General features: G+C 36.3%; 1 protein-coding gene across 3 annotated transcripts in view; it reads left to right on the forward strand.

Moving 5' to 3' along the window:
• The window catches only part of OXR1 (oxidation resistance 1), a 490,018-nt gene that overhangs the window by 71,932 nt on the left and 393,197 nt on the right, over positions 1–24,889 (forward strand). For 2 of the 3 annotated variants that reach the window (XM_055287029.2, XM_055287030.2), the window contains exon 1: positions 18,109–18,126. In XM_055287029.2, coding sequence (XP_055143004.1) covers positions 18,124–18,126 — 3 coding nt within the window. In that variant the 5' untranslated portion in view covers positions 18,109–18,123. Of the gene's footprint in view, positions 1–17,965; positions 18,127–24,889 lie in introns of those variants that run through there. The other variant, XM_063642917.1, reaches the window with a different exon arrangement.

Below are 24,889 nucleotides of genomic sequence, written 5' to 3' on the forward strand. Positions count from 1 at the left end.
CTAGACAGCTGCCCTTGCCTCTACCGGAAGTCCTATACTCTGGGAGTCGTCTTAGTCTCCTTGCTTTTCTTCACGCTGCAAATCCAGTCAGTCTCTGACTATCTTTCTGTCCCTCCTCCTCCATCACTCCATTCTCACTCCCAGCTACCTTCTTTCAGGTCTTTACCATTTCTTAGATAGATTGTTATAATCTTCTCCCAGTTTGTCCTCCTGCCTTCTGTCAGACTCAGCCAGTTCTTCCCAATGCCACTGGAATGGTGTGTTTTAAAAATTTAAACCTGATCAAGTTTCTTCCCTACTCAAAATCCTTCCGTGGCTCTTCACAGCCTCTGGGATAATGTCTTTATTATATAATACTTTATCATTTACAAATAACAGAGGACCATGCCCAGATCGCTTAAGCAAAATGGAACTAATGGCAGCTGAATATTCTAGAGAATGGATCTGGGTTGAACGATGTCAACGGGAATTTGTTTCTCTTCATATTTCAGTTCTGCCTTCTATTGTGTTGGTTTCAGTCTCAGGTTCGGTGTGATAGCAAGGATGGTGGCTGCCACTGCAGCTGTATAACTTCTCAACTTTAACATATAGCAAGAAAGAAACTAGAAACTCCAACCTTCAAATGAAGAGATTCATAATTATCTCATTGCAACTGGGCCATGTGCCTACCCCAAAGGAATCACCATTGCTAGTAAATTGTAATATGTTGATTGACCTGTATCCAAGCCACATGAAAGTTAAGGAGGGTGTATCCTCAAATGGAAATTCAAACTCTTGCTGGAAGAATGGACAGTAGGAAAGCCACTACTTATAATGAAAGCATCTAATATGTATTTAGCGCTTTGTATATCTCAGGTAGTGCTTCAGTGTTTTGCATGTGTTAACTTCATTTTTAAAACAACATCATGAGGAAGGGAGAAAACTGATATACCGAAGACTTAGGTATTTTAGCTAAGTTAGACAGCAAGTTACTGGTGTTTATTGCAAAATACAAATTTCTGAGTATGGGCCTTCCTTTACTTTCTTACTTAATAAATTTCTGAGAATATTTGTAACCCAGATGACTGGTAGTTCAGAAACTAACTTAAATAATATAAAGTGAATGTGTTACATTTTTAAAGAGCTAAAAACCACTGGATATTTCTCACATTCCCTGTCTTCCACAGCACCAGATGACTTTTAGAGTGCATAGAAATGTCAAAGTGGCTGGGGTTCCCTGGTTTTAGGAGGTTAATAGCTCAGGATTGGGTTGGGGTGGACATGTTAAGTCCCCAGCTGCTTGCAGCAGATATCTGCTTCCTACAAACTACAGTTTCTCTCCTAATCCCTCCACAGGGATCAGGGTACAAAGATAGCTAGCCATCTTTTTTTTTTTTTTTGAGGCGGAGTCTCACTCTGTCATTCAAGCTGGAGTGCAGTGGCACAATCTCGGCTCACTGCAATCTCCGCCTCCCAGGTTCAAGCGATTCTCCTGCCTCAGCCTCCTAAGTAGCTGGGACTACAGGCACGTGCCACCACGCCTGGCTAATTTTTTGTATTTTTAGTAGAGATGGGGTTTCACCATGTTAGCCAGGATGGTCTTGATCTCCTGACCTTTTGATCCATCTGCCTCGGCCTCCCAAAGTGCTGGGATTACAGGCATGAGCCACCGCACCCGGCCAATTTTTTTAAACTTCTGTTTGAGTGATGAGGGAATTATATAGGATTCCGGCCTTTCTCCCAGGAGAAGCAGTGAACAGGAAGAATTTAGCCAGCTGATGCATGAAAAGTGAAATTTTGTATATTATGTGTAATGCTCTTGTATTCCTTTCCAGTCTTACATCTTACCACATACACCTCACATTCATCCTTTATTCTAAAATCCAGTATGCCTTTCTCTTACATGCCTTTCACAATTCTTTTGTGTCTTGACAAATGCTACATCATCTGCACCTGACAGATCATCTCTCAAAAGTTGTGTCAAGTGTCATCTTCTCAGTGAACACCTTCCTGGAATCAACCTCCTTGTGAGGAAACAGCTGTGCTTCCTGTTGTCCAATTGCACTTAAAAGAACATTTGCCGTAGTTTATGTAACTAATTACTGTGTTTCTGTATTTATGTTTGTCTACTTCTCTTATGCTGCAAGATCCTCGAGAGCAGGGAGCCTATTTTATTATTTGTTATGTCCTTAGAAAAGTGCCTGACACACAGCAGGTGCTCAATAAATGTTAGAGAAATGAATGAATGACATAAGAACACATAGAAGGTGCTCAATAAATATTAGCTAAGTGAATGAATAACATAAGAGATATGCAGAAAATATAACAGCGACTCCTAATTGGCAGGAATTAAAGCTGGCTAGAGCTAGGAGGGATGCGTTGGGCAAAGCTTCTCACTCTAAGATTCTAGATTTGAGACCATTAAACACATATATTCCTGCAATAAAGATAGCCTTTGCTATCTGAATATTTACTGTCACATTTTGCTAGAATTTTCACAAAAACTTTAGTATCCAAATAGAAAATTCTACCATAACATTTATATAAGTGCAAGAATGGAAATGTTTAAGTCGTAGGTGAGTCCATGTAGGATATAGAGTATCTCCATACAGAATCATGCCAGTGTCTTCTAAGGAAGTAGAAAAGCCTGTGAAGGAAGTTGGTGAGTACAAGAGGTCTAGAAAATCCCGTATATTAAAAGAAACATTGGTGCATAAAATATACAGAGAAAGATTAACACATACAACATACGTTTGATCATGCACATGGCTCTCTCTATAATGCTTGTATTTTCCACATGTAAGACAATTTTAAAATATATTATGATTATTGGTTTTTTGAAAGCTTCCCTGTGTCACTCAAGCATAACATGGTATGTTTGAGAAGCTAGAGACCTATCTCATGTGGTGGGTAGACAATCAGAAAAATTGAAACCGTGGATTACCTACTGATGGCACTATAATTCATTGAAGATCTGAAGGAGATGAAAGAATTTGATCATTCAGTAAAAAGTTGACTTTCAGCTGAAATTCTGGACTAGTACAAAAGATTTTAAAACTATGCAAGATAGATAGAATCATTGGAATGAAGATCATAGAGGAGGCAACTTCTTGGTAATAGGGTTGCAGCAGTTTTTTTTTTTTTCCCCAGTGAATTGAAGAAAACTGTTGACAAAGGTAGCAAACAAATTTTCAGTAATATCAATTTTCTTGATATAATTTGGCTTTTTATAAATAAGTGTTATCAGAAGATAATAAAAAAGAGCTAGGATATTATGCATCCAAAGATAGGTTAGCATAACTTTAAGTGAAAATTGTAGAGGCGATAGTAAACTAAAACCTCTCTACTTGTGTAAATCTGAACACCCAGGACTATTAAGGAAATGTGGAAGGGTAAATTGTCTATTATGTGGTTCTTAAATCTAAAACGTGGTTGAAAAAGGAGGCATTCAGTCATTTTTCAAGGAGTCATTGTTTCCAGTGGTCCATTTTTTAGGGGTATAGAATCTTAGAACATAAAGAATTGTGGCTGAGGTTTGGGTAAACTTCATTTAATAAAATAAATGATTAATAAAGTTGCTGTGAAGAAACCTAGTTTGGATGATAAACTAAGAAATTTTTTTTTTCACATCAGCATGAATATCTGAATTATTTTTCCATCCCTAATTCATTTTGCCAGTGGCAGCATCATTCCTCCAAGAATGCTGTGGCTTCACTGAATCTTCAGTGATACTCTCTGAGGTTTAGAGGTCCTTTCTGTTGAGTTCCAAAAAATGGAAGCTCTGGCCGGGCACGGTGGCTCACGCTTGTAATCCCAGCACTTTGGGAGGCCAAGGCGGGCGGATCACGAGGTCAAGAGATCAAGACCATCTTGGCTAACACGGTGAAACCCCGTCTCTACTAAAAATACAAAAACAAAATTAGCCGGGGGTGGTGGCAGGCGCCTGTAGTCCCAGCTACTTGGGAGGCTGAGGCAGGAGAATGGCGTGAACCCGGGAGGTGGAGCTTGCAGTGAGCCGAGATTGCGCCATTGCACTCCAGCCTGGGCGACACAGCAAGACTCCGTCTCAAAGAAAAAAAAAAAAAAAAAAGGAAGCCCTTTGGTGTTCAGTTTTAATTACGCATGCCCGTGCCTGTGGAGTGAAAGCCAAAGGCCTTTAGAGAATAGGTAATTCTTCTCTAGGCTCGATGAAAGGACTTGTTTAAGAGAAGCAAATTGGTTTTTATCATGTTGTGTATTTTCCAATAATGCCCTAAAGAGGAAAACATTTTCCTAAGCAAAGAGTGACATGCAGGTTTATTTTGTGATCTGTATTTGTGAAAAATGCCTCACTGCAGGATTGCAATATGCCCTCACAAATAAATACTGCCTGTGCCTGGGGACTCAGTAGTGGTTATCACCAGAGAAGCTCTTACCCTCTTAGAAGTAGGCATTAGTTTTCTACTATCTATTGTTTGAGTATGAGTCAAACAGTAGATGCAGATGCCTTCACTGTCTAACAGAGGAAATATGGATAACTTATATGACCTTTATAACATAGCAATTCAACTAAAATTGACTTAACATATTTATTGTTGATTGTAGGCAATAAACTATACTAGGTTGTATGGAGACTAGGAAAAAAATTAAGATATAATTACTGTTCTTGAGGAATTAGTAAAACACAGATCAAATAAGTAAATAAATAGTTTTTGGGTTTATTTTGCTTTTGTACTTTTTCTAAAAGATCGATAAATGATTAATTATATTTTATGTGATTATTACTATATCTGCTCTTTCACAGACTGTCATTTGTTATGACAAAAGGGTGCTCTCTGATTCCCATGGCTAGAAACTTGAAATTCAGTGTTTCTTAAATAATAAATATTTCTTAAGTAGGTAAATAATATCATATTATTAACACTTAGTGTTCACCTTTCACAGATAGGTAAACCGTAACATGAGTTTTCTGATGAACCTTGCTATAGAAATATGTACAAAATGTATAAAATGTGAAGAGTACATATATGAAGGGAACTGAATTTTTCCAAGTTTTGAATTAAAGTGGGTATTGATTTTTTAGCTAGATTTTGCAAGACTAATATTTCTGTTCAAGAAGGGAAAGGACATTCCTCGAAATGGGAACATAATGATCAGTTTGTTCATTGTGAAACATGAGGTCATGGATGCATTTAGTTTATTTGGAGAGAAACCAGGTACATGTTGCCAGGTTTAGGGGGCAAGAGGGGTGGGAAAGTTTAGGATGAATACCAACAATGTGACTTGGGCTGTGCTATGAAGGACATTGAAGCAATGTCTGAAAAGTCTTCAGAAAACACACACAAACACACATGCACACACCCCTACCTATTTATATATTACATTCCTAAGTGCATTGTGTTCAAAAGCTGATTTTCCTCGACTTGTCCCATGTTAATTAGGAACATTAACATGCTTATGTTCTGAGAATACAGAAAGATTCATTAAATGTGCCTAAGATATTTTCTCATTTGCAACATTTATTTTTAAAAATTTAATCTGCTGCTTTTTTTTTTTAAATGAAACTGTTTTTTGGCAATCTTTTTTACTGGGCAATCCACATGGGATTGAACCTTTAATGACTCATCAAAATTTATTGTAGATTCTAAAAACATTAAAAAACATTGATAAATATGTCAAAACAGCTGGTTTTGAGATATTGTACTTTTAAAAAATGATTATTTAGTGCTACCCTTGAGTACAATAAAGTACACCTGAAAAACGTGAGTTTTGAAGCGAGAATTCTGTTTAATTTTGGGCTACTTCCAAGTGAAGAGCACTGTGCTAGGCCTTCAGCAGAGAGTGGAAGCAAACACACTGAGCAGTAGTAATCCGAGGGAAGACAAGCCAGAAGATACAGCACAGGCCACACTGAAGAGGATCCCAAGCGTAATAGTTAGGTTGTAGGAATAGTCATCAGAGGTTTTCTAAATAAGAAATTTGCATATGTAAGTGCTTTCCCTTAATAAAATTACATTGTAATATGGATTGGAGGGTTAGAGACAAGTTTGAAGGCCAATGCAATAATTTCCAGCCAGTGATGTGCAAACTGTGTACCAGGAACACCAGTGATCAGTGGAGAGGATTCAAGTATTTGCCAATGATATGTTCCCCATGAAACACTGAAGATTTTTTAATTTTAAGAATTTTAAAAAATTAGGATGATTTTTTGATTATTAGGTTTTTGATCATATGATTTTTTGATCATCCAAATGATCAAAAAATCATTATATTATATGTTCCCCATGAAACACTGAATATTTTAAACTGCCCAAAGAATTTAACTTTTTTAAAAAATTAGGATGTTTGTCCATTCTTAAGATTTTAAAATATTATTCAGATGCTTTAAAAAATCTGAAAAAAAAAAAACAGTCAAGACAAAAGATAATAAGGACTTGATCTTGGGGGATGGCAATCAGAATAAAGAGGAGAAAGTGACTTCAAGGTATGCAATTGAGCAGTAAACAAAACAAAACAGAAAGGAAAACAACCTTGGGCAACCATTTAATAAAAAATTACGGAAAATTATTCTGGAAGCCAAAGAAAAAGATCAACTCCATAGATTAAAAATTTGAAAATTATCTCCTGAGAAAATCACATTAGATAGAACTTTGAACAATATTACCATATGGAAAAATGGTAATGGATCCATGAAGAACAGTGAAAATTGGAGAGCTTGGATGTTTCAGCACCCTGGAAGTCAAGGGTTACAAGTTACCCAAAGAGAGAGGGAAAGGAAAGGGATGGGTGTAGCAGGCAAAGGGAATTACATGTCAACATCCTATGAGCTATAGAGGCACAGGCGCACTCAGTAAAATGCAAAGGAGAACTCTGGAACAAGCGGGCGGAGTGGAGTCTGACAGAAGCCTGTTGGAATCAGTAGTTAAGTCAATACACCAGTTGACTGGTGATGAGAATTTTAGAGTGAAGCTCAGAAAACAAGAGTGGATGTAAAAAGGTGAAGGCTGTGGGTATAGGGTAATATTTGGTGGCATTTGTGAATACAGGGAAGAATTGAGAGAAAGGAATAGTTTGAAGTCACAGCTGAGGCAAGGAAAGATTGTACAGAATCAGAAACAGAGGAGAAAGAACCAGTAAGAGGCAGACATGAAAGATGGAGGCACCAAAGAAACTTACAATCGCATTAAAGTTCAGGAGAAAATGAGATCAACACACAGGGACAAAAGTTGTCTTTATAGTTCATATATGAATGAAATGGTTTTTTTCTCAGAAAATTATAGCAGTATTTGATATAGATAATTATTCTCAAGAAAATATCTCAAACTGTTTTAAGGTAATCTTTGTTTGAAGTAATAATTTATTTAAAAGTTGCTCTAAGGTTTGTAACTGTTTAGCTCTCTGGCTATGGTAAATACTTCCTGTAATTTGAACATAAGGATATTTCTGAAGGGGGTGCTTAGGCTAATCACAAATATAGACATGTTGCTGTGATAAATGCTTTAGACTAATTACTGACATGCTCAGCTGAATACTAATACCTCCCATGAAATGACTTTAATACAAGTAAAATGACAGCTGCACTGCAGTGAGAGGACACTAAAGCTTTGCATTAGTTTGTCTCCAAGGTTACCATCTGTGCTGCTCTGAAGTTTCAATGTGTGGGATCTCTCAACCTGTGCAAAGACTGTATTTTCAGGATAGGTATCAATAGGATATAAAAGCAGCTTGGAAGCTACTTAAGCATTTATTTGGGATACATCCATGCTGACCTTAATCATTCAATTGTTCTAGAGAGATACATATCTGTGTTCTGTTAGAAATTTCGTGCAACGATTGTGGAAATAGAATGTCAGGATTATTTGACTCCACTTTGCATATACAAATAAAAAGATGTGAATTTACATGTTGTACAACCGAACTACATTCTGGATAAAATTGAGGGGCAAAATAGATTTGAAAAACTGGATGACTTCTACTCTAGAGTTTTCATAGTTATTTCATAATTAATATTCAAGTTTCAAGAAAATATAAAAAAAGCTGTAAAAGTATAGACATTTTAGGAGTCTAGAACCTATAAACATGGCCCCAAATTAAAGAAATTGTGTTTTGATAGTATAAAAGGAAAAGAGAGACTGCTCTTAGTTAAAAATTGTATAGAACTTAACATTTCTTAATGTAAAACAGTTATCACATTTTCAACAAATGTTGATTGAATACCTTCCCTGTCCTAGGCACTGCTAGGCCATAGGTTTGCAAAGTCATTAAAACTTGCTGTCCATCCTCAAGCAATTTACAATCTAGATGGAAAACAGACCAGCCCAGGTAATTAAACCACCCTTTCCGAAGGTTGTCATGGAATAAGAACAGGATGTTGTGAAAGAACACAGGGGCTGCACATCATGAGGATTAGGAAAGTTTGGAAGAAATGATGTCCATGTTGAGATATAATGAATTAGAAGTTAGCTGAGCAGAGGGGAAAGGAAAGGGATGAGTGTAGCAGACGAGAAAATAGCACATCAAAGGCCTGTAAGCTGTGGAGACACAGACGCATTCGGGAAAATGCAAATCAGCTTAGCTGAAATACAGTGTGTACTGGGGAGCAGGGGAAAGGAGGTAAGGGTCTCAGTGAGAGAAGGTGGAAAGGAAAGCAGGTGTCAGATCACCTGGAGTCTTGTGAACCATCTCAGGGAACTGACACTTTACTGCGAGGGCAAAATAGAGCAATTAGAGAGTGCTGGGGAAGACATCTATTACCACCAGCGTCTCCTTGTTCTTCCTCATCATTGTCGTCATCATTGTATGAACTCACTATGTGGCAGGCAATATCAAGTTAGTTCATGCATTTTTACATAAAATTTTTTATCATGAGCTTATTACTACACCTAATATTTCTATTTTACAAATGAAGAAATAAACAAGGAATGCACTTAGTTTCCCCAAGCTCACGGTTACCAGTAAGCACAGTTGGTAATCGCATCCAGGAGCTTCTGACACCATAGTAGTCTCTGCCTCTCTACTCTGCAATTCTTATGTAGAAAATGACTGTGTTCCACCAAGAGCACTCAGTTTGCAGTGTATTGAAGATGATGTATTAGATGACAGCTAAACTGGAAAGGCAGGCTAGTTATGAAGTCAGTGTTATTAATCAGGCATCAGAAGACAGTGGATAGAGGTAGTGAGAATGGAGAAAAGTGAATGTATTCCAAAGATATTTCAGAGGTAGAATCAACCAGGCTTAGTGATTAACTGGATGGCTGGAACAATATACTTCTGGCTTGGACAATGAGTATATTTCAGGAAGTGTATTTGTAAAATCCACTGGTTATGTTGATTCTCCAAGAAGCAGTAATGTCAGAAAGATTACATTTATACATTTCTGGTAGGAATGTAAATTAGTACAACTTCTATGAAAGGGAGCTTACCAGTGTGTTTTAGAATTTAAAATGTGCATAGGATTGACCCAGAAATTTTATGTGTTGGTATTTATCCACAAATATAAACCAATATTATATCATGTGTATAAGGATATACACTGCAGCATCTTATGTAATTGCAAAATATTGCATACAAACTCAATCTCCTTCAGTATGAGATTGGCTGATGAATTAAGGTAAATCCATTCAATGAAATGCTCTAAAATCCTGAATAGGAATGAGGCATCTCTATATGTGTATTGATAGGGAAATATTGTATATGTACATGACTTTATGACTGTATGTATGTAAAAAATAAAGGTGCAGGTAAAACTGTGTATGTTAGGCTGCCATTTTATCAAAGCCAAGTAGATAGATAGATATCGAATTAGATATAGATGTAAATCTGATAGCTGGGTACAGAGGACAGAAAAGGGAGAGATGTTTATTCTTCAGTGAATATCCTTTTGATTTTAGTCTATAAGCATAGATTTCTTATTAAGAATTAATAACAAGATAGCGCAAATTATAAAAATTCAAGGCAGAACTCCCTCTTTTAAAATCTTGTCTCTAGAGAAAGTTTACCTTAAGGGAAAAGTAAAACTGTTAGTTTGGTTTCCTTGTTTATTTTGTACCTCATTAAGCATTTAACTATGGGCTAGGCATGGTGGCTCACGCCTATAATCCCAGCACTATGGGAGGCAGAGGAGGGCAGATCATCTGAGGTCAGGAATTCAAGAGACAAGCCTGGCCAACATGTCAAAACTCCATCTCTACAAAAAATACAAACATTAGCCAAGTGTGGTGGCACATGCCTGTAGTCCCAGCTACTGGGGAGGCTGAGGCGGGTGAATCGCTTGAATCCAGGAGGTAGAGGTTGCGGTGAGTTGAGATCATGCCACTGTACTCCAGCCTGGGCGACTCCAGCCTGGGTGACAGAGTGAGACTCCATCTCAAAATAATAATAATAATAATAATTTAACTATATAGACAATCAATTTTCACAGCAAAAATAATATCTTTCCCCAATGATTGACTTATATCCTTCCAAAGTCCTGGAGTTCCAAAAATTCATAATTCAAGTGTAAGAATATAATAATGTCACTATTTAAATTATCATTTTTGAGTCATTCAAGTCATATTGTTGCTAACATTTTATTTTGTTCATTTTTACATTAAAAATTTTTTCTCATTTTTTAATTGGCAAATATAAATTGTATATATTTATGATATACAACATGATGTTTTGATATATGTATACACTGTGGAATGGCTAAATCAAGAAAATGAACATGTCCATTACCTCATTAATGTATCATATTTTTATGATGAGAACATTAAAAAATCTGCTCTCTTAGCAATTTTCAAGAATGTAATACATTGTTATTAACTATAGTCACCGTGTTGTGTGGTACAATAGATCTCCTGAACTTATTCCTCCAGTCTAACTGAAATTTTGTATCACTGGACTAACATCTTCCCAATCTCCCCCACTACCTCCAGCCTGCTGCCCCTAGGAACCACCATTCTACTTTCTTCTTCTATGAGTTCTGCTTTTGTAGCTCTCACATATGACTGAGATCATACAATATTTGTCTTTCTGTTCCTGGCTGATTTTAGCATACTATCTTTCTGGTTATCCAAATTGTTACAAATGAGAGAATTTCTTTCTTTTGAGAAATGTCTATTCAGGTCCTTTGCCCATTTTTTTTTAATGGAGTCATTTGCCTTCTTGCTATTGAATTTGTTTGAGTTCCTTATCTATTTTTGATATTAACCCCTTTTCAGTTATCTTGTTGGAGAATGTTTTCTCCCATTCTCCCTTCTCTTGTTAGGTTCCTGGCTGATGGGATTACTCCAGGATCATTGTGGAATGGGGTTGGATCTGGGTCATGTTACCGCTTCTGGGTATGCAGCAGGGTCCAAGGTTGACAGGCCTGGTACAAGGGTTCTAGTGGGCACGGATCCCACCTGGTCCCTTGGTGGACTGGGATGTCTCCAGGACCTTGGTCCACAGAGCTGGTTCTGGGATAAGGACCTGCTTCAGGGTCCACAGATGGTGGACTGTTACTACATGTGTGGATGAGTGTGGCTCACAGGTCCCTGGGAAGAAGTATGGCATCCTCCATGTCCCTGGGAAGCTCATCTGGGTCACTGGATGGGCCCCTAGACAGCCCATACTGCCCTGGTCTGTGGCTGAGGGGGATTGGAACCAAGTTACCGGGCTGCTTCAGGATCTCCAGCTGAGACTAAGTCTTCAAGTCTGTCTCTGGAGTCATGGACAGGTGTGTCTCCCAGCAGGTCCCTGAGCAGACAAGCCTGCTCTCAGATTGCAGTTGAGAGGGGCTGGAGCCTAATGCAGTGCTATTTTAAGACGCACATGGGGCCAAGGTCAGAGTCAGCCTGCAGGAGCACTGACCAGCTTGTCTCCCTCCAGGTCCCTCTGTGGGCAAGACTTGTCTCAAGCTGCAGGTGACTTGGGCTGGAACCACTTCTCAGGGTTGTTTCAGGATCTGCTGTGGGACCTAGGTCAGCTGGCCTTCCTGCAAGGCAGGACGTGAGTCTCTTTGAGCCCCTGGGCAGGCAGAACTACTTTCTGGCTGTCCCTTAGTGTATTAACACCTGGAGAGTTCCTGGTACGTAGCTAGATGCTCTGGAGTTTGGACATAAAAGACACAATTACTGACCTTTGCAAAAACAAAAGTTATATGAAAAATGCAGTACACATTTTAATGTGGAATGTATTTTAGTTGTAGATTGCTTCAGAAGAGGGGAGATCAGAGAAGCATGAAACTACCTGGCAAGAATTCACAGGATCTGTGGACCCTGTATTGATTCTGGAGAATTTGGATAAGCGAGATTAGAGGGGAAAGAAAACTTCAGTACAGAGAAGAATCAGAAATGTATAGTATATTCAGAGCTCAGGTATGAGCATTATAAGTAAGCAAGCTCAAGCAGAGTAGAGCTCCTAGGTTAGGAAATATCAATAAGGTAAGTTTACAGGGAAACCAGAAAACAAGAAAGAGGCTTTAGATTTGATGTGAAAATAAAAAGGAATCCACCTTGTAAAACTCAAAAGAGTCTAATATTTCTTTGATAATTTGTTCTGCTAACATTTATTTGAATCTTTAGCATAAACGTCTTCTCTTCATACCTCATGCATTTTATTCTTCATTTTATTCCCATTATCTCTTGTAGTGCCCCGAGTGGAATTCAAATATATATGTACCTCATTACCTGCACAGTACATCTCTTAAAACAAAATCCAATGGACCCTTGGATATCCCAGTTTGAAATTATCTGTAATATTCAGTATCCCCTTTGGAATTGAAGCCTAATTTTCTGCAGGCAAGGCGATGTAATTCACTGTGTACACTTAATGCTTATGGTGCTTATGGTCAAAACCTTGAACCATTTTGGTTCTTCTTCCAAGAACTGTTTTTATAGATTTACAGTTTTAAATATGAAATATAGAAAACATATTTATTATGCGCTAGGTTACTTAAACAGATATTCATAGAATTTTAAGATCTTAATGATACAGCAGCATCTAGGCATGCATAGAAGTAGGTTAGAAAAATGTGTCTTTTGCTTAAATAAAATCACTTCACAGAAGATTTGTGAAATGGCAAAGTAATTACAATGAAACGAATTTATTAGAATATAGTATTTTTTTTTCAGCTGGATTTGAAGCCTAAAATCTTATTCATGAATAAAATGATTAAAATAATTGTTTTGGTAAAGTATCATCCCAATAATCCATTGTTGTATTCAAGGACTCTTCACATTTTAATAAATATGTTAAAAGAGAGAGGGTTTATTAAATTCACATCCTATTTTCCTTAATATTGCACTAAAAGAGTGACCTAAAAAGAACAATTGTGTTTATGCTTATAGCTTATATCATAGCTGGGCATTCAGGGGAAGTCAAATCACTCCATATATTTTAAAAAGTTTCCTCTAATATGAAGATACAGTCTTTCTCTTGTGAAAAAGGGGCAGATCTCACTCTTAGCAACGTTAGAATTTTGGCTGAAACCTATGAATTCATACGTAAGTGTTGAGAATGATGTTGGAGATTTGTGTTAAGATTATGAATCACCAAAACGAACACAAAATTTAAACTTGTGTGAAGATTTTAAAGATGTTTTCTCTGGAAAGATTACATTGATAAGCAAACAATCATTTAAATGTAATTAAAAAAATAACAAGCCCAATACAGGGTTTTTAAAAAAAATCATATCATAAAAATGTAAATATAACAGACTTTTTAACTTTTTTCAACTCAGTAAGCTTTGAGTGCCTGGTAGGCACATTGTGGCTATTCTTGACAAAATAAGTCAGGTAGTTACAAGTTGTAAAAGAAAAGGAAAGATAATATAACAACAAAATGAATGTTAGAGTGATTAGTATAATTATTGCTATGAATGGTCACTATGCATTTTTTTCTGTGTTTGGATATTTACTTCTTATAAACATGTAAGTTTTTTTATTTTTAATTTTTTTATTTTTTGGTGTCATCAGAAAAAATGCAATTCTTTAATATTTATTTCATTTTAGAAATCTACATATAAGCTTATAAAATTCCAAGTTGGTAGTTATTGCAGGTAAAGGACATTGAGCAAAGATTGCACTTTTAAACATTATGGCTAGGATCTTAGGAAATTATCCTGAACTTTAAGGACTAAAAACAATACCCTGTCGACGAAAAAATGCATCAGACAGGGTTAAACAGCTGCAAGGAAAACTGGATTCCATATTATTGCAATAGAGGAGAGAGACTGAACACAGCTCCACTAAAACAAAAGGCAGAAGTGTTTTTAAGTGCTGGATTGAGCTAGCAGAAAAGTTCTGGAGGACATTGCGGGAGGGCATGGTTGGTCAATTTGATTATGCCATCTTTGTTTACTAATTGGCACTTACTTAAATTAGACTTCTACCCTCCCAGAGGGAGAGGCAGCTAGCAAAGCTATCTTTTTCAATGTCTACCTTTTAAAGGGATGGCTCCCAGGTCCTTGAGAAATACATTACTGTATTATGAAACTGTGAGGTGGTTGACACAAGATTTGCATCTCAAAGGGGCAGAGAATGGATTTACAATTGCAACTGTCTTGAAGTAAATACCCTAAGAAAAAGGAAGTCAGGAGGACATAGACAGGAAGAAACCCACCTAAAGTTTAGTCAAACTGAGAGAAACATCAGAACATTAAGGCTATCTTGGTCAACTCTTCAGTTATATTAAGTTGTACCATGTACATTGACAATATTTGACCATTTTTGACCTACAAAAGCAATGGGTTCATATAGCTCTATCTAAGATTCTAGGATCCAGTTTGTTTTTGTATTATTTTTACATTCTGCAGAAGCAAACAATTCTCCACTTGTGGTTTTTAGTTTTACACTTTCTTATTTCGAAAAGGACTTAGGGGGGATTTTATGTGTATTTACATTAAATAATATATATATGTATGCATATGTTTGTATATATCTGTGTGTTTATTTAAAAAAGGTTAAAATTGAAGTTGGCAAAAAGAATAATTAAAAAAAAGGTTAGCAGAAGTCTTGAATAGTTCTTAAAAAATGTCACAGGTTTGTTTCAGAGCTTCCCATAATTTAATGCAAGGAAAGAAGTGTAGTAAGTTGCAGTAATGACCCTAGGATAAAAGTAACCCAGAAATTTAGAATAACAGTTTTACAGGTGTTGAGACCTAACACAATTTTTTTTCCTTTAAGTGCTCATACAGGCAACATTTGTGTGTTGGCAATTTTGTCCACTAAGCCTAATAGTTGATTTCATAGTCTGGGTTTTTGCTTGTTGATTGTTTTTTTAAATGATGTCTCCCAATGCAAACTTGGCAAAACTCCAAAGTGTAATTTAGTAAAAGCAATTTGATTAGGTATAAAAATAACAACATCCAGATACATGGTTCTCTAAAGATGGAATTAAATGTATCTAGAAGAATGAATTGCATCAGACAATATTCCATATATATATTTGTATATATATATGTGTGTATATATGTGTGTGTATATGTATATGTATGTCTATATATATATGTCTATATATATATTTTATTATTATTATTATTTTTTTGAGACGGAGTCTCACTCTTTCACCCAGGCTGGAGTGCAGTGGCTGGATCTCAGCTCATTGCAAGCTCTGCCTCCCGGGTTCACGCCATTCTCCTGCCTCAGCCTCTGGAGTAGCTGGGCCTACAGGCGCCCGCCACCATGCCCGGCTAATTTTTTGTATTTTTAGTAGAGACGGGGTTTCACCATGTTAGCCAGGATGGTCTTGATCTCCTGACCTCATGATCTGCCCGCCTCGGCCTCTCAAAGTACTGGGATTACAGGCATGAGCCACCGCGCCCAGCCCATATATATATATATATATATATATATATATATATATATTTGGTAAACTGAACCCTCGATAAAAATCAGGCAACACAGCTTGGAAACTTTTGAAGTTAACTGTTGTGGTGTCAGAATTTGGAGTTCCTTTGCCTTTACAGATGTAAGTCTATATGCCGTAACAATTTTACCGAGGACAGAACAGACAGCCTTTTTTGGAATGTAAACAGACAAGTTAGGATGTGGATGAACCTTCATAGCTGCTTACTTCACTGGCCAATATTATTATTCTGGTAGTCAGGGTCCAGGTAAAATTAGAATTCATTAAAATCATGGTTCTTGCTTTATTCCTTGATAGCCACTTATATGCACTTGTATGCACACAACAATTTTCAGAGTGTGCTTTATTTTTGTCCTTTTTTAAAAATATGATGGCCTCTATGTTAAATGGCGAGTTCTTTCTATGTAAATATTATATTTTATTAATCCTTGTATCATTACTACTAAGAGTAATAGGGCACGAGAAATATTTTGTTTGCTTATGAATGACTTAAGGAAGCTGAAGTTTGATATTTAAAATTATAAATATAACATGTAAAATTATCAGTAAACAACGGATTGATTCCATCTCTCCTTTGCCTCATGTTTTCTGCTTTGCAGTAAGTAAAAAACCACAAAACTTTGGGGGTCAAGGTCACCAAGTCTCAAATGTGGTGGCAGACGCTGCTAGCTTTCTGCCAGTATCCACTTCCCCACCTTCCTTGGTTTACAGTTAGGACACTAGATGCCCTGAATAATGGCTGCATTTTCCAATTATCCTTAGAGTAAGAGTGGCCAAGTGACTAAGCTCTGGCCAATAAAATGTAGGCAGAAATGTCATGTGTAAATGTTAGGAAGCATCTTTCTTTTCTTCCTCCTCCTTTCTGCTGGCAGGAATGCAGACATGTTCGCTGGAGCTCAGCAACCTCTTGGACCATGAAGGGAAACACATGATTGAGAAGGGTGGACTACAAGAAAGAAGACACCTCCTTCCCTGGTGTCCATGGAATTGCCATATATGCCTTGGCCTTCTTAGGTCGAGATTTATTTGTATGAGAGAAAAATAAAGTCTTTTCTAAGCCACTTTATTTAGGGTTGCTTTTTCTTAAACTTGTAGCCAAGCCTAGTGGTGGTCATTTGGGGCACATCTTTGGAAATCCTTTCCAATTCCCTAAGACTGGGCTAGAAGCCCCATCTTCTGTGCTCCCACATGCCCTGTATGTACCTTTATTAGAACATTTTCCCTATTTTATTGAAACCATCTTATTTTACATAAAACATTATTTGAGCACAAGAATAATATCTTATTCATTCAACCCTGAGCTATAGCTAGGATAGTGTATGTTCCCATAGGATATGCTCAATAGGTATTTGTTTAACTGAAAAACACTGGATTAATGACCTGACTGAATAAAGTGCTAACCGTACTATGGAATTAATTTGAATGATTTTGATTCAAAATCATAGGACACTATAGTAGATGTCAAAATATATGTGTGGAGATGTTTGTCATATTTGTCACATACATAACACCCTGGCTTATCTCCCCCATGCTAATCAATATAAATCATTTTTCCTATTATTTAGTGAATAATTTAATTCACTAAATTATTTAATGAATAATTTTTTGTTAAAGCCTTGGGTATGATGGTAACTTGTGTCATGGAATTCTTTTCTTCCTTCCTTTCCTTCTTTTCTTTTCTCTTTCTTTCTTTTTCTTTCTTTCTTTCTTTCTTTCTTTCTTTCTTTCTTTCTTTCTTTCTTTCTTTTTCTCTCTCTCTCTCTCTCTTTCTTTCTTTCTTTCTTTCTTTCTTTCTTTCTTTCTTTCTATCTGCTATGGGCTAATCAGGATCTTTGTTCTAGTCTTCTTATCACAGGTATATAAAGCTGATTTGGAGAGTATAACCTTATGAAAAAATATTTGGTTCCACCAAATCACATTCTCTCATTTCCCTGAATTCTCTACTTCAGGGATTGAACGTTTCATTAACCTTTCAGATGGTTTTAAAAGTAAGGCATTCAGCTCATCATATGGTTGGTTAATTTTATCTTTGGTTTATTACGTGTCTTATATTTTAAGAAAGAAATCATATTTTTTGTATCTTATACCATGACAAAACCATTGATTAGGATGAAATAAATCTGTGACAAACCGTATACACCAGGTACTAAAGATATTCATTTATTTCTTTTCTTTATAGGTCCTCTCAAACTGTGAGTAACTAAGTGGTTTCTGCATCATTCCAGAAGCAAAGCTAAAATTTTTAGTGGTGTTGTCCACTTGACCTGCCAATTCCCTGTTCTGGAATCAAGAGAAGACTACTCGACAAGTTGCTGCAATGTCTGTATCTAATCTATCATGGTGAGTGAATGGTTTTCTTGCCTTAAATATAAATGAATATATATCATGAGCAATATTTTATGAGGGAGTTGTACAGGCAGAGCTTGGGCAGAGAGAAAACTTAAAAATCTGTTTTCCAAAGATTATTGTCCCATGTTAGGGTAAGGAAAGCAACCTAGGATTAGAAGTCTGACACTTTCAGTGCTGTGATATCTGGGGGCTCTGGAAAGGATTGAAGCCTCACACTGAATCTGAGTGACATGCAATACCTTTCTTCCCAGCACACCCTAGGAGAGAGAAGTAATATAATATCCTTTCAGTATTCCTTGCTATCGATATATTCCCAGATATAGGACTAACAAGCTATATGGGTGACTGTCAGTGTGGGGTAGATATTTGCTCATCAGTACTTCTTTTCTTCAGGTTTTATATTTCAACAAATCTACCCAGATTAAACTGAATAGAACTGAAATATGGAAGAGAAAAATTTGTTATAGATGCACATCTCTAAATAGCTGGCATTCTAAATAATCTTTGACTTTCAGTGCATGTTTAAAAGCTGTTTGGGATTTAAAAGGAGAAGTGTAAGGATATTTTTCTGACAAAAAATGAGCTTTTCTATAGCAATGAAGAGCAATACTAGTAGGGATAAATTTGAAGGTATTTTATTGAACTTTGACTTTTTTATATAAAGAGGTGAATAGGTGACATTTATATAAATTTACAGTATTCAATACGTGAATATGAGGAAACTCTGGTAATTTTTTCCATTTCTTTAAGAATTCATTTTATCCTTGCTCTTCAATTTGTGCTGGAAATGTAGATAGCATCAGATTAAACAGTTGTTACTGGCTCAACATAGCTCCATAAATTTATTTTTAGTGAAGTAAGCAATTTTTTTAGGGCAAGGATATAATTATTTGTTTAGATTCAGAGTCATGTTTCTGAAGGACCCACTTTTTATGGACTCCCTAGAAGGTATCCTTGGATCTTTCGGCCTGGGCGCTAAGAATCTCAGTTTGAAAAAAAAAAAAAAAAAAAAAAAAAAAAGAATTAAAGAAACTAAAGTATAATCAAACAAATTTCATTTAAATTGTGAATTATTACTGCACAGTATGTTTTCTTATTATATTACTACTAAAATTAAATTATCATTTAAAGATTTTAAAAATGGAATTTTTGTAGAACCTGTGAGTCATTTCGAACTCCTGGGAGACCTTGACACGTTTCCTTAAAGGAATTATACTCCTGGCAAATTATGTGTAGGAGATGAATTCTCAAAAAGCAGGGAGCATGTCAAAGAAGGGGGAGGGGAGGGTTGGGCAAAGGAAAAGGAAAAGGGGAGGAGGAGATTGAAACAGGTATGATTATTGTATTTCAAGATAGCGTGCAGTGCAGCCTGATTCACAGGGTCAGGGCAGGACTAACATTGAGGCCTGGCCTCGGTGCGTACTTCTATTAACTGCTTTGATGTGATATGAGGATATGATTGTTGCTCCAAAACACAGTGAACTCCACAAAGAGAGAGACTGCATGTGATAGTTCCAGCCCAATTGTCCAGCACAACACCTAGAATTTAGTAGATATTCTGTAAGTGCATGCTGTGGAAATGAGTGAAAAAATGAAAGCAGGTAATTCAATGGTAAATAAACGTTATCCTTCTAAAAGAAAGTTTTAAATTGTGAGGCTATCTTATAGAATTCATCTATGTGGAATTTGTAAGAATTCTTTCCATGTTACAGGTTCAGATTTTATAGAAATGATTCTTGAATATTTTTATCAGCACGGTCCTCGATTCTAGCTAGTGTTCTGCATTAGATTTCCATGCAGGGAGCTATTAATTTGTTTTACCAGTGTCACCCCCGCCATGCAGCTGTGAGGTGTTTGGCATCCTCATTCTCCCACTTAGCATTTGGGTTGCCCAAGTGCTGGCAGCAAAGGAGACAAGAAAGTAAATCTAAAACATGCAAAACGAGTCACTGATTTATGTCACTGATACCTAGTTTAGACATCATTAACCTTCTTTTTTTTTTTTTTTTACAATAACCTTTGTAATTCTTCTATATTCCTAACATCTTACAATTTTTATTTTGGGGATTATTGTTTTATAAATATTTTAATAGGAATGCATAGTAACTCATCATTACATTAATTTAGTTAAGCTGTTATAATCCCTTATCGGGCTCTCTGTTTTGAAATCCGAAACAAAGACATGAAAATATTGACTGATATGGGAAAATTAACTGGGTTGAAAGATTATTAATTTAAAATAAAACATGTAACATTTAAGTGTATGCCATACTTGATTTAGCCTGACTAGTGCATTCTCTAACTGTTGTGGAAAACTACACGGGAATCTAGATCAGAAGTTTGGCTGATAACCACATAATCATAACAAGGAGAGCTACGTGCTTCCAGTATTCAAAGGAATCAGGATAGGATACACTTGGCAGGATACACCTGTCAATAAAGGATCCATCTGCTAAACACAGAGGTCAGCCTCACAGGGCAGCTTCTTCGTGTCTAGGAGTTGGATTAGCACTGCCAATGTTTGCCCCAATGATTCTGAGTTCCACTTCTGCCAGACTCTGTCTGCTTGGCTTTCTTGTCAATGTTACCACTGAGCTTCTAGTCAAAACTTCCTGCAATCTGTGAACAGTGTAGTCTGCCTACCGTGACATCGTATTAGTTGACCATATCCACGTGTTGATTTTAAAATGTAACTCTGAGGTTAATGTGGGAAGTGCAGGATGCCTGTTGTGACTCTCACAGAAAACCTAGGAATTTTAAATCCATAGGTTAGTATAGTTACAGGCATATTTACAAATACCTAAGCAATTCTCCCAGCTTTTAAATACCCTGTATAAGAAAGTTATCTTTTTATACATTAAAAAAACTTCTTGCTCTAATAGTTATATGTATGATACTTGAAAAAATATATAAATACTTTAGCCATTTCATGTAAAATCTAAGAAATATATTTAATCTAGGAAACTTCCAAGTTTCCAGGAAACTACAGTCTCAGTTGGAAAAAAGGAATAGTGGAACTTGATTGTTTCGTGAATCTTCCTATTTAGTAAATAATGATCAGAGAGAGACAATGAGTAAGTTGATGCTGGTTGAAATAGAAACAAAGGGATGTGCAGAATCTGTTGCAGAAAACAATGAACAAGTGACAGGTTCCAGGCTAATCTGAGGGAAATAATTGTTTCTGGTAGCATGGTTAAGTAACTGGAGACAAAATACTGGTCAACATATGTACAGTAACACTAAAATAGTGGGAACTTAGTGTGTAGTAGGGCCTGGAGAGTAGCAAGGAATTGGTTTAGTAGTGGAGAGTCTCAGTATGTTAATAGAGATCCTAGTGAAGGCTCAACTGATTTTGCAAGATGACATCTTTTTGACCCAAATTATTTTTCACCATGATGCCTGCACACACTTTAATTTTGGTCCCCAAATCTGTTAAAGACTGGACAGCATCTTGTGGAGGTGATAGTAATTCTACTAGAGCCATGTATGGGAGAAAGAAGTCACTGGATGAAAGGCAGAATCCGAGTAGCCGCTCAAAAACTAGTGAGCATCTATAACATGCCATGTCCTGTGCTAAGCACAGGGAAACAGTATTGGTTAAAAGTAATGACTGCTCTTCTTGGAGCTCATTTATAAGCCAGAAGATTGATAAGTGATCAAATAGCTCTGGTTTAATGTGATAAGTGCTTTAAAAGATAAAAGGTACGTGCAGAATGTGTTTGAAAACAAAAGGGATATTTGTTTTTCCTGCTTGGGATGAAATGACTTATTTTTCAGAAATACAAATACACCTCTTACATTTATTCCTAAATATAAAGAAATAAACTAATTGCAAAGGGTCAAACACTACAGAAAAATTATATAGCAGAAACTAAAAATGACCTAAATCTTATCATTCACAGAAAACCATTGTTTAAAACGTTTATGTATATTATTTTCTGCATATATTCACTGGTTTTTTTTTTTTTTTTTTTTGCAAAATTAGACTCAAACCATGTGTGATACTTTGCCATCTTCTGTTTTTAGTGAACCGTTTCTATGGTCCTCACTCCATTTGGTGGATATAGAGCCACATCATCACCTATAGAGGCTGGTGTATCATCGCATGGCAGTAGTATTGTTTAGCCATCTAGGTTGGACCTTCAGATAGCTTCCACTTTTCTTTTATACGATTGTAAATATTTCTGCTGTGGGGAAAATTATTCAGAGATTATTGGTCACAAAGTACTGTGCCATTCAGGGTATGCAGCAGAGCCCTATCTTGTTGCAACTACCTGGATTGTAGACATCAAGGCCCTGGAAGAAATAATGTTTCTGAGAAAGAGTCTTGTTAATTCATCTTCATTTTTTTTTTAGTTTTAGAAAGGGGTCCATTATGTATGCTCACCCTTTTCCCAGATTTAGTTCCTCATAAACATCAAGTAATGTGCTGGTAACTGAGAAATACTGCAGTTGGTTAGTAGAGTTTTATCAGAAGTCAACAAAATATTCCATTTTGCATGCCTACAGATTGGAAAAATAACAAAGCCTAAGTTGGGTAAGTTATTAATGTTTTGACTAAATTTAGAAATGGTGAATGATCTTCATTACATATGTTTATCATTTAAAATACTATTATGAATGTTGGCAATTTCAATAACACTTTAATAGGAAATAAATACATTTGAATTATTCTCTTCATCCAAAAGTAATGATTTTTTTTTAGGCTGGGTGCAGTGGCTCACGCCTGTAATCCCAGTACATTGGGAGGCCGAGGCAGGTGGATCACTTGAAGTCAGGAGTTCGAGACCAGCCTGGCCAACATGGTGAAACCCCATCGTTATTAAAAATACAAAAAATTTGCATGGGTGGTGGCGCGCACCAGTAGTCCCAGCTACTCAGGAGGCTGAGGCAGGAGAATTACTTGAAACCAGGAGGCAGAGGTTGCAGTGAGCAGAGATGACACCACTGCACTCCAGCCTGGGTGACAGGGCAAGACTCCATCTCTAAACAACAACAACAACAAAAACAAAAAAAGTAATAATTTTTTTTAGAATTTTAGAGTTGAGAAGAATGCAAAATTAGAAATGCGGAAAGTTTGCTTTGTCAGATTATTCACATTACTTATAATATTTATATGTAACTTCTTATTTAATGAATAAATGAAGAAGTTGAATCATTCTATATTGTTCTTTGGCACCTGCATTTAGGAGGAGAAAATTCTGGAGAGACGGAAGCAGCCACTTCATTTTAAGGAGGGGGAATGGGGAAATCAAACTATCTTCTCAAAAATTTCTATAGCCATTCTTTTGCAAACTACTTGTCCTATTTATGCTGCTAAATTGCAGGCTCTTAGGGACAATACTAATGTACTTGTATTTGCAATGGCAGAGGAAGTACAGACTTGAACTGTCTCTATTTTTGGAACAATCAGGACCTGCAGGGGGACCAATGTGGATAAATAGAGATTGTGAGGGAAGTTATTAGCCCCAGTTTTATAGTAAAGGAGGAAAAGTCGAATTTTGAAGGGTCTATTGTTGTCAAAAAGGAAAAAATAAAGAGAAAGGTTAGACATGAATATAAGACTGATATTTCTAATTTTTTTTTAAAGGAGACCTCTGTGTGATAGGAAAAGCTTAGTTGTGAGATAATATGAGTATTTCTCAGTGGTAAGTTCATGTTGAATGAATGACTGTTCCATTACGGTACTGAGAAGAGAGTGGGTTTGAGAGCCTGAAACCAAAGAATCTTCCTGTTAAGTGGAAATGGTCAGCTTGTAAAGGAGTAGAGACAGAGTAGAGTAACTCAAGTTTAGGGGAGCATAAATTAAGAGAAAATAACCTAGGAAGAGAAAAAAAAGAATAGAATAGCCAAAACAAAAGCTCAAGAGGAATGAAAAATGTGTCCTCCCAAATTACATAAAACTTTAAGGTAAAGTATCATTATTTGGGTTACAGTTAAATTTAATGAATTCTACAAAATGCCAATGTCTTTCTATTCAAAATATGCCTTTTCAAGTTGAAAGTCTTTCATTAGTAAAATGATTAATACTATTTTGATTTGGGATTGACACTTTCATTAAATACACTACATTTTTAGAATCCGTAACCATTTTTTGGCTTTAAGCTATGTGCCTTTAGAATAACTTTTTAAAAATTAGACATTTATAAGAGACTTGGATATTTTTCTTCTTATATCTCCCTTAAATTATTTCTCTTTGAATAGTCAAATAATTAGTAAAACACTATATTTTAATTTTGTCTTTAAAAACTAATGCCAACTAGACATAAATCACATCCTTGAAAGGAAATGCTTGGTAAGTTTTGGTCTAGGTAGAAGAGTTTGATTTCCTGTGCATTTAATGAGCCTGAGGTTGCAGGTTCAAACCCCACAGGGACTAATAAGTTCTATTCTCTTTCTTTTCCAAAGCCTACTAGACCTGTAACCTTGACCAGCCCTCCTTCTCAAACTTGCTATTGGTCATAAGTCATTAGAAATGATTGATCATCACCAGCTTACAACTAGGTTTGGGGAAAAATATAAACATGAAAATCAAGTGTTCTTCAGGGGTTGATAATGGGTCACATATATCATCTTCCTTTTGAATGTCATCCAGGTCAAATAATTTAGATTTATGCCTTGAAATAAGACTTTTCATCATTCTCAAATGAATCATAATTTACTCTCTTGTGGAAGATCTACAGTGAATTATCACACCAATATTTCCTTAGACTGTAGAAGCTTTAACATAAAACTGGGCAGTCTGTTCCAAACC

The sequence above is a fragment of the Symphalangus syndactylus genome, chromosome 7 (genome assembly GCF_028878055.3).
Source record: "Symphalangus syndactylus isolate Jambi chromosome 7, NHGRI_mSymSyn1-v2.1_pri, whole genome shotgun sequence".
Lineage (NCBI taxonomy): Eukaryota > Metazoa > Chordata > Mammalia > Primates > Hylobatidae > Symphalangus > Symphalangus syndactylus.